The sequence below is a fragment of the Phyllobates terribilis genome, unplaced genomic scaffold (genome assembly GCF_046119375.1).
Source record: "Phyllobates terribilis strain yellow unplaced genomic scaffold, ASM4611937v1 Scaffold_11__3_contigs__length_659146591, whole genome shotgun sequence".
Lineage (NCBI taxonomy): Eukaryota > Metazoa > Chordata > Amphibia > Anura > Dendrobatidae > Phyllobates > Phyllobates terribilis.
Window position 1 is genome coordinate 307,991,528 of NW_027362771.1, and position 14,967 is coordinate 308,006,494.

Below are 14,967 nucleotides of genomic sequence, written 5' to 3' on the forward strand. Positions count from 1 at the left end.
AGTTGCAAAAACCATAAAGCGCTACAAAGAAACTGGCTCACATGAGGATGGCCCCAGGAAAGGAAGACCAAGAGTCACCTCTGCTTCTGAGGATAAGTTTATCCGAGTCACCAGCCTCAGAAATCGTAGGTTAACAGCAGCTTAGATTAGAGACCAGGTCAATGCCACACAGAGTTCTAGCAACAGACACATCTCTTCAACAACTGTTAGGAGGAGACTTTGTGCAGCAGGCCTTCATGGTAAAATAGCTGCTAGGAAACCACTGCTAAGGACAGGCAACAAGCAGAAGAGACTTGTTTGGGCTAAAGAACACAAGGAATAGACATCAGTCCAGTGGAAATCTGTGCTTTGGTCTGATGAGTCCAAATTTGAGATCTTTGGTTCCCACCACCGTGTCTTTGTGCGACGCAGAAAAGGTGAACGGATGGACTCAACATGCCTGGTTCCCACCGAGAAGCATGGAGGAGGAGGTGTGATGGTGTGGGGGTGCTTTGCTGGTGACACTGTTGGGGATTTATTCAAAATTGAAGGCATACTGAACCAGCATGGCTACCACAGCATCTTGCAGCGGCATGCTATTCCATCCGGTTTGCGTTTAGTTGGACCATCATTTATTTTTCAACAGGACAATGACCCCAAACACACCTCCAGGCTGTGTAAGGGCTATTTGACCAAGAGGGAGAGTGATGGGGTGCTACGCCAGATGACCTGGCCTCCACAGTCACCAGACCTGAACCCAATTGAGATGGTTTGGGGTGAGCTGGACCGCAGAGTGAAGGCAAAAGGGCCAACAAGTGCTAAGCATCTCTGGGAACTCCTTCTAGATTGTTGGAAGACCATTTCCGGTGACTACCTCTTGAAGCTCCTCAAAAGAATGCCAAGAGTGTGCAAAGCAGTCATCAAAGCAAAAGGTGGCTACTTTGAAGAACCTAGAATATAAGACATATTTTCAGTTATTTCACACTTTTTTGTTAATCTATTGTAAATTCCACAACAGCTCAGAAACCGGCGAATCACTCCACGCAGGATACTGGCCCCCATATAACACTCCACGCAGGATACCAGCCCCCACGCAGGCTGTCCCCCCCCCCCCCCAACACACACACACACACACACACACACACACACACACACACACACACACACACACACACACACACACACACACACACACACACACACACACAATGCCTCATGCAGGATGTCACCCCCTCCCTTTTAATGCCCCACGCCTCCATACATTAAGAAAAAAATCAAATACTCACCTCACTTCTCCTCACCTGCTGCCGCTGCTCTGGACTCCAGCTTTGCCGGCGTCTTCCCGCTGTGCGATGTTACGGCTCAGGAGAGAGCGCAATGGAAAGACGTCACCGCGCCCTCTGACCTGAGACGTCACCGTGCAGCAGCCGCGGAAGAGACTGGAGCTGCTACGGAGACACGGGGAGAGGTAAGTATTGTGCCGGCTGCTGGGGCCCTGAGCAAGCTGGGAGGAGCGGGCGCTGACACTCCTCTCCTCCGCTCACGGGTCCCATAGCGTGGCGGGGTGCTCGACGGCCCTGCCTATACCTTATAGAAAAAATGCTAATTTCATGAGTTTGAGGAGGGTGGGGGAGGGCATGCCCAAATGATTAAGGATATCCTTAACATATCCATTGCAAGACCTATATTAATATAGAGCAGGGTGGGGATATCTCATCTATTAAATTCAGGGGTATTGATTAGGAAAAACCACCTAAGGCCATGTGCACACGTTGAATGTGTTTTTTTTTTTTTTTTGTTTTGTTTTTTTGGGTTTTTTTATCCCCGTATTTGTAAGCCAAAACCAGGAGTAATTAAAAAATATAGAAGTGGTGAGGTGTTTCTATTATACTTTTCCTCTGACTTTCACTCCTGGTTTTATACGGAGTTAAACTCACACTCAACGTGTGGACATTGCCTAAGAGGCAGTGAGTTTGATAAATTGCTGTTACATAGAGAAACTAATTTAATCTTTCACCTTCACTTTTCCTCTTCCCATGGACTTGGCAGCTAAATTTCAGGATTTTATTTTATTTGTATTGGCCTTTCCCTCCTACTTCATACTAACCTTTTCCCATACCTCTACAGAACTCCGCCTTCCTTCATGTTCCCACTTTTTCCCCCACTTTGTGTGGGAGATAAACCCATAACTCATTCTATTTTAATTTCCATCTCTGGGTCTCATTATTGTATGACAGTCTCACTCTCATCAGTGACGGTCTCGCATCTCTGTGCACCTGCAGAAACTGACATGCGGCACATCTTTCAGACCCGCAGCGTGTCCGTTTCTCTTGTGGGTCCGCATGTGGACTTTCCCCATAGACTAACATCAATGAGGAAAGTCCGCATGTGGAAAAAAAAATAAAAAAATTGCGACCGCTCATTTGCATAATGAGGGCAGAAGCCCCGCATCTGTTCTGCAGCGTCGGGGCCTCAGCGACTCCGGATCGTGGGCACGTACCCTAATTGCTACCATGAACTCTGTGCAGCCACTTGTTGTTCCTGACCAGTAATACTCATTTTGCTGGGACTCTTAACCCTAGAACGCATGACCATAAAAATCTACTTTTTCACATACCTGGGGCCTTTTAGGCACGTGTGCAAATAACATGGAATAACTCCAACAAAAATGGCAAACCACTATATACCTGAGGAATACCTAGAGTTTCAAAATTCTAACTAAAGTAATCTTGCAGAAAATAGAAAACAATTAACAGGGCGGGCCTGCGAGGCCCCAGGTATGCGTTCTAGGGTTAATAATTACACACGTTGCCTTGACAGCGCATGTACTTGGTTGCATCCTTGTACTTTGCTGTCATACTTGATTACGCCCCTATTGTGAGTTTCTTTGTACGTGACCACCAATGCACCAGTATCTGGATGTGCCTGAGCGCAAAAGTAGCTCTGACTGCATGGTAACTAATGCATCACAACACAGCACTCCCGCTGGCTGTTTGTACAGGGTGGGCGATTTGTATGGATACACCTAAATTAAATGGGAATGGTTGGTGATATCAACTTCCTGTTTGTGGCACATTGGTATATGGGAGGGGGGAAAACGTTTCCAGATGGGTGGTGACCATGGCAGCCATTTTGAAGTCGGCCATTTTGGATCCAACTTTATTTTTTTCAATGGGAAGAGGGTCATGTGACACATCAAACTTATTGATAATTTCATAAGAAAAGCAATGGTGTGCTTGGTTTTAACGTAACTTTATTCTTTCATTAGTTATTTACAAGTTTATGACAGCTTATAAAATGTGTTCAAAGTGGTGCCCATTGTGTTGGTGTTACGGATCCGGGTGGTGGAACCTCTGTGCCGCGGTGCAAGGAGGGACCCAGAGGGGGTGACTAAGTATCAACTCAGCCCGACCCTGGTCGTACGTCGGCTAACGACTCCGTGACCAGGGAGGGACCGAGCAGAGGGACCAGGTGCTACTCTGGGGACGACCTTGTAAGAGAGCAGGTGTCTCCCATGGGTCAGATGACTGGGACTGACCGGTATAACGGATGGGCACAACAAGCAGGCAGAAGTCTCTGGGTTAGTTGACGGGTGGTCACGGCACGTGACGGCAGAGTAGGCAGGAGTCTCTAGTTTAGCAGACGGGTGGTCACGGCACGTGACGGCAGAGCAGGCAGGAGCCTCCAGGTAGGCTATCAGGTGCTCACGGCAAGTGACGGCCAAGCAGGCTGAAGTCTCTCGGTTAGCAGACAGGTGGTCACGGCAAGTGACTGCAGAGCCTCCAGGTAGGCTAGCAGGTAAAAGGCGAGTGTTCCCAGGTGAGCGGGCTAGCAGGCACGGCAGGTAGCAGGCAGGTAACTGGCAAGTGCTTCCTGGTAAGCGGGCGGACTTGCCCATAGACTGGCGGGTGAACGGAAGACAGACTGTCGGACTGGAACAGTAGTCAGGCTGGCGGACTGGAACAGTAGTCAGGCTGGCAACTGGACCTGAGGGCTGAAGCAGAGGTAAGTATACTGTGCAACAACTTTTGCTCGGGCACCTCCATTTTGGAGGAGGTGCCTTATATATGGGAGGTCCTCCGGCTATTGGCCGGGGACTCCTTAGGATGGCGCGCGCGGTCCCTTTGAGAGAGGGAGCGCGTGCCCTTAAGCACAGTGCCCGGGAAGCTGCGCGCGCCGGCAGCAGCAGGAAGAGGAGCGCAGGAGGACACCGCGCGGGGAGGTGAGAGGGACGGCGTCTCTACCTGACAGGGGCAGAGACTCCGATGCTACAGTTGGCTTGTCAATGCAACCCTCTTCTCCCACTCTTGACACACTGATGGCAACACCGCAGAAGAAATGCTAGCACAGGCTTCCAGTATCCGTTGTTTCAGATGTTGCACATCTCGTATCTTCACAGCCTAGACAGTTGCCTTCAGATGACCCCAAAGATAAGTCTAAGGGGGTCTGATCGGGAGATCTTGGTGGCCATTCAACTGGCCCACAATGACAATTCAACTTTCCAGGAAACTGTTTATGTAGGAATGCTCGGACCTGACACCCATAATGTGGTGGGGCACCATCTTGTTGGAAAAACTCAGGGAATGTGCCATCTTCAGTGCATAAAGAGGGGCAACACATCATTATGTAGCAATTTCAGATATCCAGTGGCATTGAGGTTTCCATTGATGAAGAATGGACCCACTATCTTTGTACCCCATATACCACACCATACCATCAAGATACGAGATGTGCAGCATCTAAAACAACAGATACTGGAAGCCTTTGCTAGCATTTCTTCTGCGGTGTTGCTATCAGTGTGTCAAGAGTGGGAGAAGAGGGTTGCATTGACAATCCAACACAATGGGCAGCACTTTGAACACATTTTATAAGTGGTCATAAACTTGTAAATAACTCATGAAAGAAAGTTACGTTAAAACCAAGCACACCATTGTTTTTCTTATGAAATTCTCTAAGTTTGTGTCACATAACCCTCTTCCCATTGAAAAAAATAAAGTTGGATCCAAAATGGCCGACTTCAAAAAATGGCTGCCATGGTCACCACTCATCTGGAAAAGTTTTCCCCCTCCCATATACTAATGTACCACAAACAGGAAGTTGATATCACCAACCATTGCAATTTAATTTGTGTATTCACATAAATGGCCCACCCTGTAGAATCGTGGCCAGTGGATTAACGTGGCGACTAGCGTGTCACCATGCTGCGCCCCTATGGACTTATCCTGAAATCTTTCGGCTAATGGAATCGTTTGATACCTAGCGCGTCACAGCGCTGCATCTCCATGGGAATTCTTTAGTCTTACACCACGGAGAACATATGATCTACCAGAAATTTCTGATCATTACATCACATTAAGTCAGATGCTATTAAAGTTCACCAATTTATATTCCCTAGTTGGCGACCTCTCCGCCCTTATACCTCACATTGATATAGGTGGCGCAGCACTCTGAACGCCTTTACCAGGGACTCTCACTGCTGCATCCTGATATCTAGGAGCTGCATTTGCTTTCTTTACAAATACACTCCCCCGATGATTCCTCGCTGTTGAGGATAAAACAAGTCAGGTGAGTTATAGGGGTGTTTTTTGTTTTTCTAGAAGGTATCTTTCCACACTTGGGTACTGCTATTGTTAGGGCAGGAGCCATTGCACGAGGCACAACAGGGGATATTGAAAAGAACATTCCTTTCCCTTGCCCAATGGTCTTGCTCCATCTGGGGGGTACATCTTCATCTTATCAACAGGGTGAGATTGAACCTTTCTTATCCTGCACTGGTAACATTAACCACTTTTATATATTGATATTTATATCAAACAAGTCCTATTTGCATGAAAGACCCTACATGCATGGGTAACGCTTCATGGATAAGTAGAATTAGCAAAGAACCGCCTAGTGCAAAATTTTACCTTCGCAATAAAGAAGTGATATTACGATTATTTATAAAACACTAAATTTTATTGGTATTTATCATATAAAAATAGAGTGCTGAATGATATGAGGGACATGAACTCTAATAGTTTGCAAACAGAAAGGTAAAGCATAATTCAATAATTTCAATGTAAACAGTCTGACCTTTATAAAGTCTTATAGTATGCTTGGCCAGGGTATATATAAGTAGGAGTGTAATTGGGTATTAATAACAAACATGGATGATAATTTCTCCCGGCAACAGCATTCAGTAAGGTTACTTGGTGCAAGAAAAGTGCAGTGTGACCAATTAATCTCAAATGGTCCAGTTCATTATAATGTCTTTCAACAATTCATGATATTGCTGATTTCATTTTGAATGGAGCATGGTAAGACAGATGGTTCATTTACATCGCTACTAACTCAACATTTGATGTGGTGGAATACATATAATGGAATGTGGGTACATATAGTATGTATGGTCATGTATATAGAATATAGTAGAATGTTTTGTGCACTTGCTTGCGACTGATTGTTAGTCAAGCATACCACTGCTGGTTGGTTCCTTATTTCTATAACACCCAGGTTATAATTTTAAAGTAAATGTCCTTGATGGGAATGTTTGATTCCATATAATCAAATGAACAGGTGATAAAGAAGGCAATCACCTATCAGTGTGAATTGAAAAAGGTCTCAGGAGTTGCGTCCCTCTGCCCTGATGCGCGTTTTGCCCAGCTTCTTCGGGGGCGTGACGTTTAAAGTGCCATATTCCATTTTACTATTTGTGATATTTATGCATTCGTTTGTCCATGTCAGTATGAGTTCAGCTCTTTTTATCATCTACATTAATAAAAATTAGGTTTTAATTGGCTATTATTCTCTCCTTGCTTTTGGATTGCTTTCAGATTAGGTGACAAAACCCTGGTGACAGATTCCCTTTAAATATATTCAGAGTTCCATTACATCAAGGTCAAGAGTTGACAAAATTAGTTTTGTTTTTTTTCTCCTCTCTTCACTTGAAAAATACCCACATATATAAATTATCTCTATTGTCTTTGGTTTAGTGGCTTATTCTCATTGTATTCTTGCTGTAATTAGTTACACATGTACAAATAACACTCATTCCTGCTTGCTCTTATTGTCTTTAAGTATGGAATTGGGTAAGAGCAGCAGCACAGCACGCATGTAGTACAATTTCAGACTATCTCTGGCTCCCATTAGACAGTATATTGCTGCCAACTCATTGTTGTGCCTTTATGGGATAGATCTCAAAAGTGGCTGCCTCATAAGAAAATTAAAATGGTAAGCATCATTAATAGCCAGGAACCTTTTTAGATAACTTTAAAAATAACAATTATAGTTTAATTTGTAGTATTTATAAAGGGCACATTGTTGGCAAAAAGGAAACAATGTCTTTCCAGTTATTCCTAGGCTCCAATAGCGGACTCCAGTTATTTGTAATGAACTCATGACCTACTTTATTGATCATCTTTTATAATATTTGTGCTAGAAACTCCATGGTTTACTTGAGGTTGTGTTTTTTTTTTTGTATTGTTTAGAGTTATTACAACTAAAATATTGTGCATTGTATATTAACACGTTTTATATTTCCTTCTGCCATCTTGTGGAACACTGTAGTATCTCTGCTCAGAGTAATTTTGCATTGGGAGCAGTGGTGAATGCTACATTTGGCTCCATTATTGAACTAACCTTCTACATCACTGCACTGATAAAGGGGGCGAAGGAGAATGACAAGTGCTATGAAGAAGTGGTGAAGTCTGCGCTGACTGGCACATTGTTGGGGTGTGTCCTCTTAGTTCCTGTGAGTCATTTGCAATAAGAACCCTTGATGTCATGTAAAAAGTGTTTTTTTTTTTTTTTTTGCTTCACTAATTTAAGCTTTTAAACAGTTTGATTTTATCCCAAATAGATTTCTTGCCATTCAATAAAGAACTTCCAGAATACTTATGATGTGTTTACTTACAGGGTTTGTGCATGGTGATTGGAGGAATTAAGCATCAGGAACAAAGATTTAATAGTCGTTCGGCTGGTGTGGGCTCAGCTCTGCTCTTCATTTCTGTTGGAGGTGAGATTCCTGTGAATTTCTAGAAGTAGGCTGTTTGTTGTGGTTTAGGAGAAGTCCTAACTTACAGTATTTAAAGGAACTAAATATACCATTAAGGTAAATAAAAGTATGATAGTGACCCAACACATCCAGTGCACACAGAATGCAAATAGACATGCAGCCTGCCTGTCCCCATATATTGTGGTAACCACTTAGAAAGGCGTAAACACAATTGGTTAATGCTTGCAAAAGTATTTAATTTTTATTTTTTGTACTTTAAAGTTCTACAGAATTAATGTCGCTATATCAGACATCAGCACTGTTTTTCCATTGGAGCTCACAACCTAAATTCCCTATCAGTATGTCTTTGGAGTGTGGGAGGAGAATCTGGCAGCAACCCATACAAACTCAAACTTACAGATGTCATTTATAGGATTTGAACCCAGGACCCCGGCGCTAATAAGGCATCAGTGCCATGTACAGGGGTAGTAGGGTACATAGTGCAAAAACAAGGGAGATTTAACATATGACATCTTATGACTTTGTGTTTATAATATAATTCATGTACTTAAATTTTACACCCTATAGAAATCAGCAGGTTTGTTATTTTGTATACATGATCAGCTGTACATTTTCATATTTCAGGTGTGTTTGCACCCACCCTATTCTCCAAAGTATATGGGAAAATGATTTGTGCAGAGTGTATTAATTTTGGACAAAATGGAACAGATAATTACATCTGCCAGAATTGTCACACTGAGTTGGTAAGTGGTAGTGTATCTAAATTGACATTTGTATGAACAACTTAAAACTAAACTGGAAAATAAATTACATTGTGGCATGACAATCATTAAAACCTTCCGCCGTTTTCTTAAAAAGTTAATCCCACAGGATCGTGTGTGTATTACAGATTGGCAAAGGCAAATATAACCCGAACTTTAAAATATCACTTTTAAACAACTACTAAAAAAAGGAACAATATATTTAAAATTTTGCATAGATCAGTTTGTGTTCTAGGACAATCAGATATTATAATCTTTCTCAATTATATTATAATAGTCGTCATTTGATCAGCTCTTTTTTGTTCTTTTTTAGTAGTTATATTTTAACAGTCTTTAGTTGGGGTTCTATTTGCCTTTGGCAATCTGTAATTGTATATTATTGTGTGTGTATAAATATTACTTTCTGCAATTTTTCTATTAAGCATCATTAACAACTGTCATAGCATAAAGCTGTCATGTTTAAATGCATTAGCTAGGATTTATTTCCTTTTTAAAATAATGCATATGATCTAAAATAATCATTCAAAATATCTTTTCACTTCTTTTAAGATTGGGCAAAATGGCACCGCCTTCTACAGTGATATTAAGTAAGTATGTACGCAATGTAATTTCAATTTCTTACAAAAAAGGTAGCATCTGATCCATTTTTTCCTTGGCGTTCTATAATTTACAGTTAGCAAATTGCAGCAACTGAAAGAAATGGTGTTCAGAGATGACTAAGCTATCAAAGTAACTATGCACATTTGTACAACATTGTTATATCCGATGTTTTATTGTGATCAATGGTCATCCATTCCACTGTTGCATTTACAATTCTGCTAACTTCTGCAGAGAATTTGGGGCTATATGCACTCAAGTCATAAAAGTGCAAAACTATTTTGGAGTAAAGCAACTATGAATAAGAATGTGCTGTATAACAGATAACGTTGAGCTGCGAAAGTGTAATTATATCGTCGTGGCCACAAGTTTTGAGACTGGCACAAAGTTTAGTTTTCACAATTTTCAGCTTCAGTTTTCTAGTGGCAATTTGCATTAAATATAGTTTTGTTGTGGAGAGTTATCAGATGAATTGCAAAATAAAAATCCGTGCCATGAAAATTAATCACGAAAACTAATTTCCAATGAATTACAGCCTTGCTACAAAATGACCTGCTTTCATCATTTCAGTGATTTTTCTCATCTTTGGATAAAGTATTAACAAGGACAATGCAGCTGACAACATTCATGCTGATTTGAATTACAAGAGCAAAATGGGCCCTGGTGCTAGAAAATCACTGTTCTCTTTTGTTAACCATAGTGATCACCAAGAAAACATGTGCAGTCGTCTATGCTTTATAGCCAAGGACAATGCCCCCAAATCAAGTAATTATCAGAGCATCAAAAGGTTCAATTGCTGTGACTGCTTAAGGGTGCTTAAAGTCCAGCAAATGCCAGGCCCAGCTCCTAAAGAGTATTCTGTAAGAGGGATCAGTTCAGCATGAGTGCAGAGCTTGCTCAGGAATGGCAGCAGGCAAGTGTCGGTGCATCTGCACGCACAGAGTCAAAGGCTCTTGTAGGCTGGCCTGATATCATGAAGGACAGAAAAATTCGACTTCTCTCCAAGAAAAACCTCCATAGACATACTTCCTGCAGAAGTTGTCTAGGGATTAGACTGCAGAGGACTGGGATGAAGTTAAGTTTTCTCTGATGAATCCCTCTTCATACTGTTTGGGACATCTGGTTTCCCAGAGAAGAAAAGGTGAGTGCTACCATGATTCCTTTGTCATGCTAATAGCAAAACATCTCGAGACCATTCCTATGGGGTTGCTTTTATACCAAGGTAGTGGGCTCGCTCACAATTTTGCAAAAGAACACTGCTAGGAATAAAGAATGAGGTATATAAACATGCTCCATAAGAAACGTCTCTCAACGATCCATCAGCAGTTTGGTGGTGAACAATGCTTTTTCCAGCATAAAGAAACACCATGTCACAAGGTAAAACTGATAATTAAGTCAACAAAACATTGAATTTTTGGATCCATGGTTGGGAAACTCCCAAGATCTCAATCCCATTGAGAATCTGTGGTCAGTCCTCAAAGCGGGTCGTAAGCAAAAACACATCAATTGTGAAAAACTCCAAACACTGAATAGGCAAGAATTGGTTGCCATCAGTCAGGATTTGGCCCAGAAGCTGATATCCAGCATGCTGGGCACATTGCAGAAGTATCAAAGTCGATAGTGTAAATATTGAACATTTGCATGAACCTTTGTCAATTAAAAGTATAAAAACTTATGAAATGTTTATAATTGTACTTCAGTAACCATAGAAACATCTGACTAAAAGGACTAAGCTTTAAGGCAGCAAACCTTTCGTAAAAAAAAAAATGTATGAGTCTCAGAACTTTTGGCCAAGACTGGATTTTTAGAATGATTGAATGTAATGTTAAGTCTTACCAATAATTTACTTTGTAAACCTATATGATCATTCTATGGGCAGCACGGTGGCTCAGTGGTTAGCACTGCAGCCTTGCAGCGCTGGGGTCCTGGGTTCAAATCCCACCAAGGACAACATCTGCAAGGAGTTTGTATGTTCTCCCCGTGTTTGTGTGGGTTTCCTCCGGGTTCTCCGGTTTCCTCCCACACTCCAAAGACATACTGATAGGGAATGTAGATTGTGAGCCCCAATGGGGACAGCAATGATAATGTATGTGAATTGTCTGAATTGTAAAGCGCTGCGGAATATGTTGGCGCTATATAAATAAAAAGATAATAATAATAATAATAATTAATTATTATTATTCTCTTCCTCAGGCCCTTGGTATACACGGTGTCCATTCTTCTGCCTGCAGCCTATGTCATAGGACTCATTTTCACCCTGAAGACACATTCCCATATTTATGATATTCACATCAGTGACTGTCATGGTAAGATCACACAAAATAAGTTTATACCACCAAACATTTTGTATTTGACATTGCAGTTAACCTTGTGCTAGATCATTCTCCTATGATGACCCCCTAGGAGTAAATCAATTTGAAAGTGTATAACTAGTAAAGTTATAGTTTTAATACTTTTTAAATCGGTTTTCCCATCTTAATAAGTGATGGCATAGCATGTGCAATTACTTGCTGGTCACCAGTTGTGACTTCTTTGACCAGCAGTAGCAAAGAGCTGCAACTAGAGATTAGATCTTTTAAAATTTGAATATGCCAGCTTTAACGTTTAAAACAAAAGCAAATTGGCAGTGAATCGCATGTACTACTGAGAATCTAATAACCCAGAAAATATGTAAAGCTGCATTTACACTGAAATACTGTAGTATGGTGAACGAGCACTTTTAACCCCGTAGTGACAGCCAATTTTGACTTTCATGTACAAGCCCAATTTTTTTTTTTTTTTTAAACCTGGTGTGACTCTTATGTGGTAATAACTCTCTGGAACGCTTCATCATATTTCATTGTTTTTTTTTTTGTTTTTTTTCGTGACACACTGTACTGTATGTTAATGGTAAATTTAGGTTCCTATGTTTTTAAATTATTTGTGAAAAATAAAATATCAGGTTCTTGGTGAACATTTTTTTTAAAAAAAAATTAGCAATTTTCAAACTTTGAATTTTTATATTCCTAAACCAGTTAATCATGCTGTACAAATATCATTTCCTATATGTGTACTTTACATTTCAAATGTAATTTTATTTTGTCAGGCTGTTAGAAGGGTATAAATTTTTAGCTGCATTTTTTTTTCTCACAAAATTTACAGAACTAGTTTCTTAAGGGACCTATTAAGATTTAAATGATCTTTAAGAGGCTTATATATTGGAAACTCCCCAAAAGTGATACCATTTTAAAAACCACACCCTTCAAATTTTTCAAAACTGCTTTCAGGAAATTTAACCCTTCAGGTACTACACAGGAATTAATGCAATGTGGAATGAAAAATTATAATTTTTCTTCTAAAATTTTGTTCATCCCTAAATCTTTCACTTTCATAAGAGTTAAAACGAGAAAGTGGACCCCACAACTTATTACCCACTTTCTTCTGAGCAAGGTGATACCCCACATGTAGTCAAACAGTTCTGTTTGGACAAACTGCCGGTCTCAGAAGGGAAGGAGCAATATTTTTTAATTTTGGAGCACAAATTTAGCTCCATTTGGAATAGATTTTCATATTTGCCGATCCCGTTTGGTTCAATAACAGAAAATCCCTATAAATGTGTTTGATATATAGATATATATAGATATATATAGATATATATATATATATAGATATATATATATATATATATATATATATATATATATATATATATATATATATATATATATATATATATATATATATATATATATATATATATATATATATATATATATATATATATAATTTATTTTTTTTTTCCTACCTTCTCAATGTATTTATGTAGGGATTTAGTGAGTATTCTGATATTAACTTCATAAAAATGGTGGTATCAGCTTAAGGCTGATTTTAGTTGGTTCTGGATCCTGTCTGCCCTTTGAGAATGTGGGCTATTGGCCCGGGGGACATATGATATTAGGTTAGGGTCCCATCAAAGAAGGGGATGCCTTGTCACTGTTGGGCTCTCATGAATTGGCCAATTTATGCACTAAGTACCTTCATTTTTATAACTGTATGCTATATAGTAGTAATGCAGTTCAAAGTTAATATATTCAATGTTTGAGAATTGAGAACATGGCCATAAATGGCTGTGATAATTATCTGTTTACGTATTCATAGTGTAAAGCTGGCCATACATTTTAGATGGCTGTTGGCCAAACTATGCATCGGCCAACAGCGATCTCAGCCATCTCTCCCATACATGGAGAGATGTGTGTGCTCGTTCGGCTGTGCACACCTGTGTTCTGTATGAGAAAGCCGCTGACTGGACACGTTGCCAGTGTTCTGGGAGAAAAATGCGCTCGACAGTCCGATATTGAACATGTGCAATCAACATCTCTGCCAACTTAATCGACAGTCAGCTGAACCCATCTATATTTTCGGGTTCAGCTGAAATTTAGCCAAATGTATATGGGGGCATTAAAAGTCTAACTGTAGTCTGGTTTACTTGTACCCGCTTTATCTTCAGTGCCTGGACATCAACACAGTCCAGTGGTCCACTGGTCCAGATGGCGGGCCGTTGTCATACTGATTGGTTCTACACTGTTAATGTCTGCTTGTGCAGATCTGGCTACTGAACATATTAGCCCTATTCTTAAAGGTGCAACTGTTTCTCAGGTAAGTAGTTCAGGGTAAATTCTGACCAAGAACAAATATAGGGTGACCGTGTCGACCTGAAAGGCCAATGGCTCACCAGTAACCAACTCCAGGGCCCCATTTTTCAGCCACATGCAAATGTGATATTATCCTCAATCACAAATTTTATATAACAATGAACTGAGTAGATTGTTAAATGAATAAGATGCTGCATTTGTCTGTACATAGTGCTTCAAGTGTATTGTGCCAATTACTGCTTATATAAGAGGGTGGTGGCCCACTCCTTCACAGGGGTCCACAGGAGGATTGAAAAAATGGTATTCCAGCTTGAGGATATAAAAATTACAGATTTATTAAAAAAAAAAATAAAAACATCACCCCAAGTCATCAACCTAACCCGAATTCATACATAACCGCAAACGCGTTTCAGACCTGCAGGAATCTGAAGAATCAGCCAGGCCAGTAATCTGTGGCCTCTAGAGGCTTGCAAGTCTCCTTACCTCCCTGCATTCCCTGCTCTTATTAACTAATCAGGAGAAGCTGAGGATGCTGTAGAACAGTGTTCCCCCAACTCCAGTCATCAAGAGCCACCAATAGATCATGTTTTCAAGATTTCTTTAATATTGCACAGGTGATGGAATTATGAAAACACAATCTATTGGTAGCTCTTGAGGACTGGAGTTGGGGAACACTGCTGTAGAGTTAAGTAGATTTGCTGGACTTCAGTTCAGCTGTCACAGATTACTGACCTAGCCGATGGACCAGAATCCTGCAGACTGATTCTCCCTTATCTGCTAGGCAGCATACAATTGTATCCACGTCTCAGGTATGGAAACTAAGCATCCTGAACTTATACAAGACTGATACAACAGCAGCACAAATCCCTCTGCTAGTCTGTTAGTGTATTTACCAACTGTATAGCGAATATCTTTAATGGGGGGTGTCCACTACCTGGATAACCCCTTCTTAACCTTATTTTTTTTTTCCTATGGGGCTAAGATCTTACAGGTAGGTAGTTGATAA

At 40.7% G+C, this 14,967-nt stretch overlaps 1 protein-coding gene across 4 annotated transcripts in view; it reads left to right on the forward strand.

Moving 5' to 3' along the window:
• The window catches only part of LOC141166133 (uncharacterized), a 111,662-nt gene that overhangs the window by 74,349 nt on the left and 22,346 nt on the right, over positions 1–14,967 (forward strand). For all 4 annotated transcript variants that reach the window (XM_073652502.1, XM_073652501.1, XM_073652500.1 and 1 more), the window contains exons 11-16: positions 7,525–7,708; positions 7,873–7,972; positions 8,597–8,715; positions 9,283–9,320; positions 11,524–11,636; positions 13,817–13,965. In XM_073652502.1, the coding sequence (XP_073508603.1) occupies positions 7,525–7,708; positions 7,873–7,972; positions 8,597–8,715; positions 9,283–9,320; positions 11,524–11,636; positions 13,817–13,965 (703 nt within the window). The remainder of the gene's footprint in view (positions 1–7,524; positions 7,709–7,872; positions 7,973–8,596; positions 8,716–9,282; positions 9,321–11,523; positions 11,637–13,816; positions 13,966–14,967) is intronic.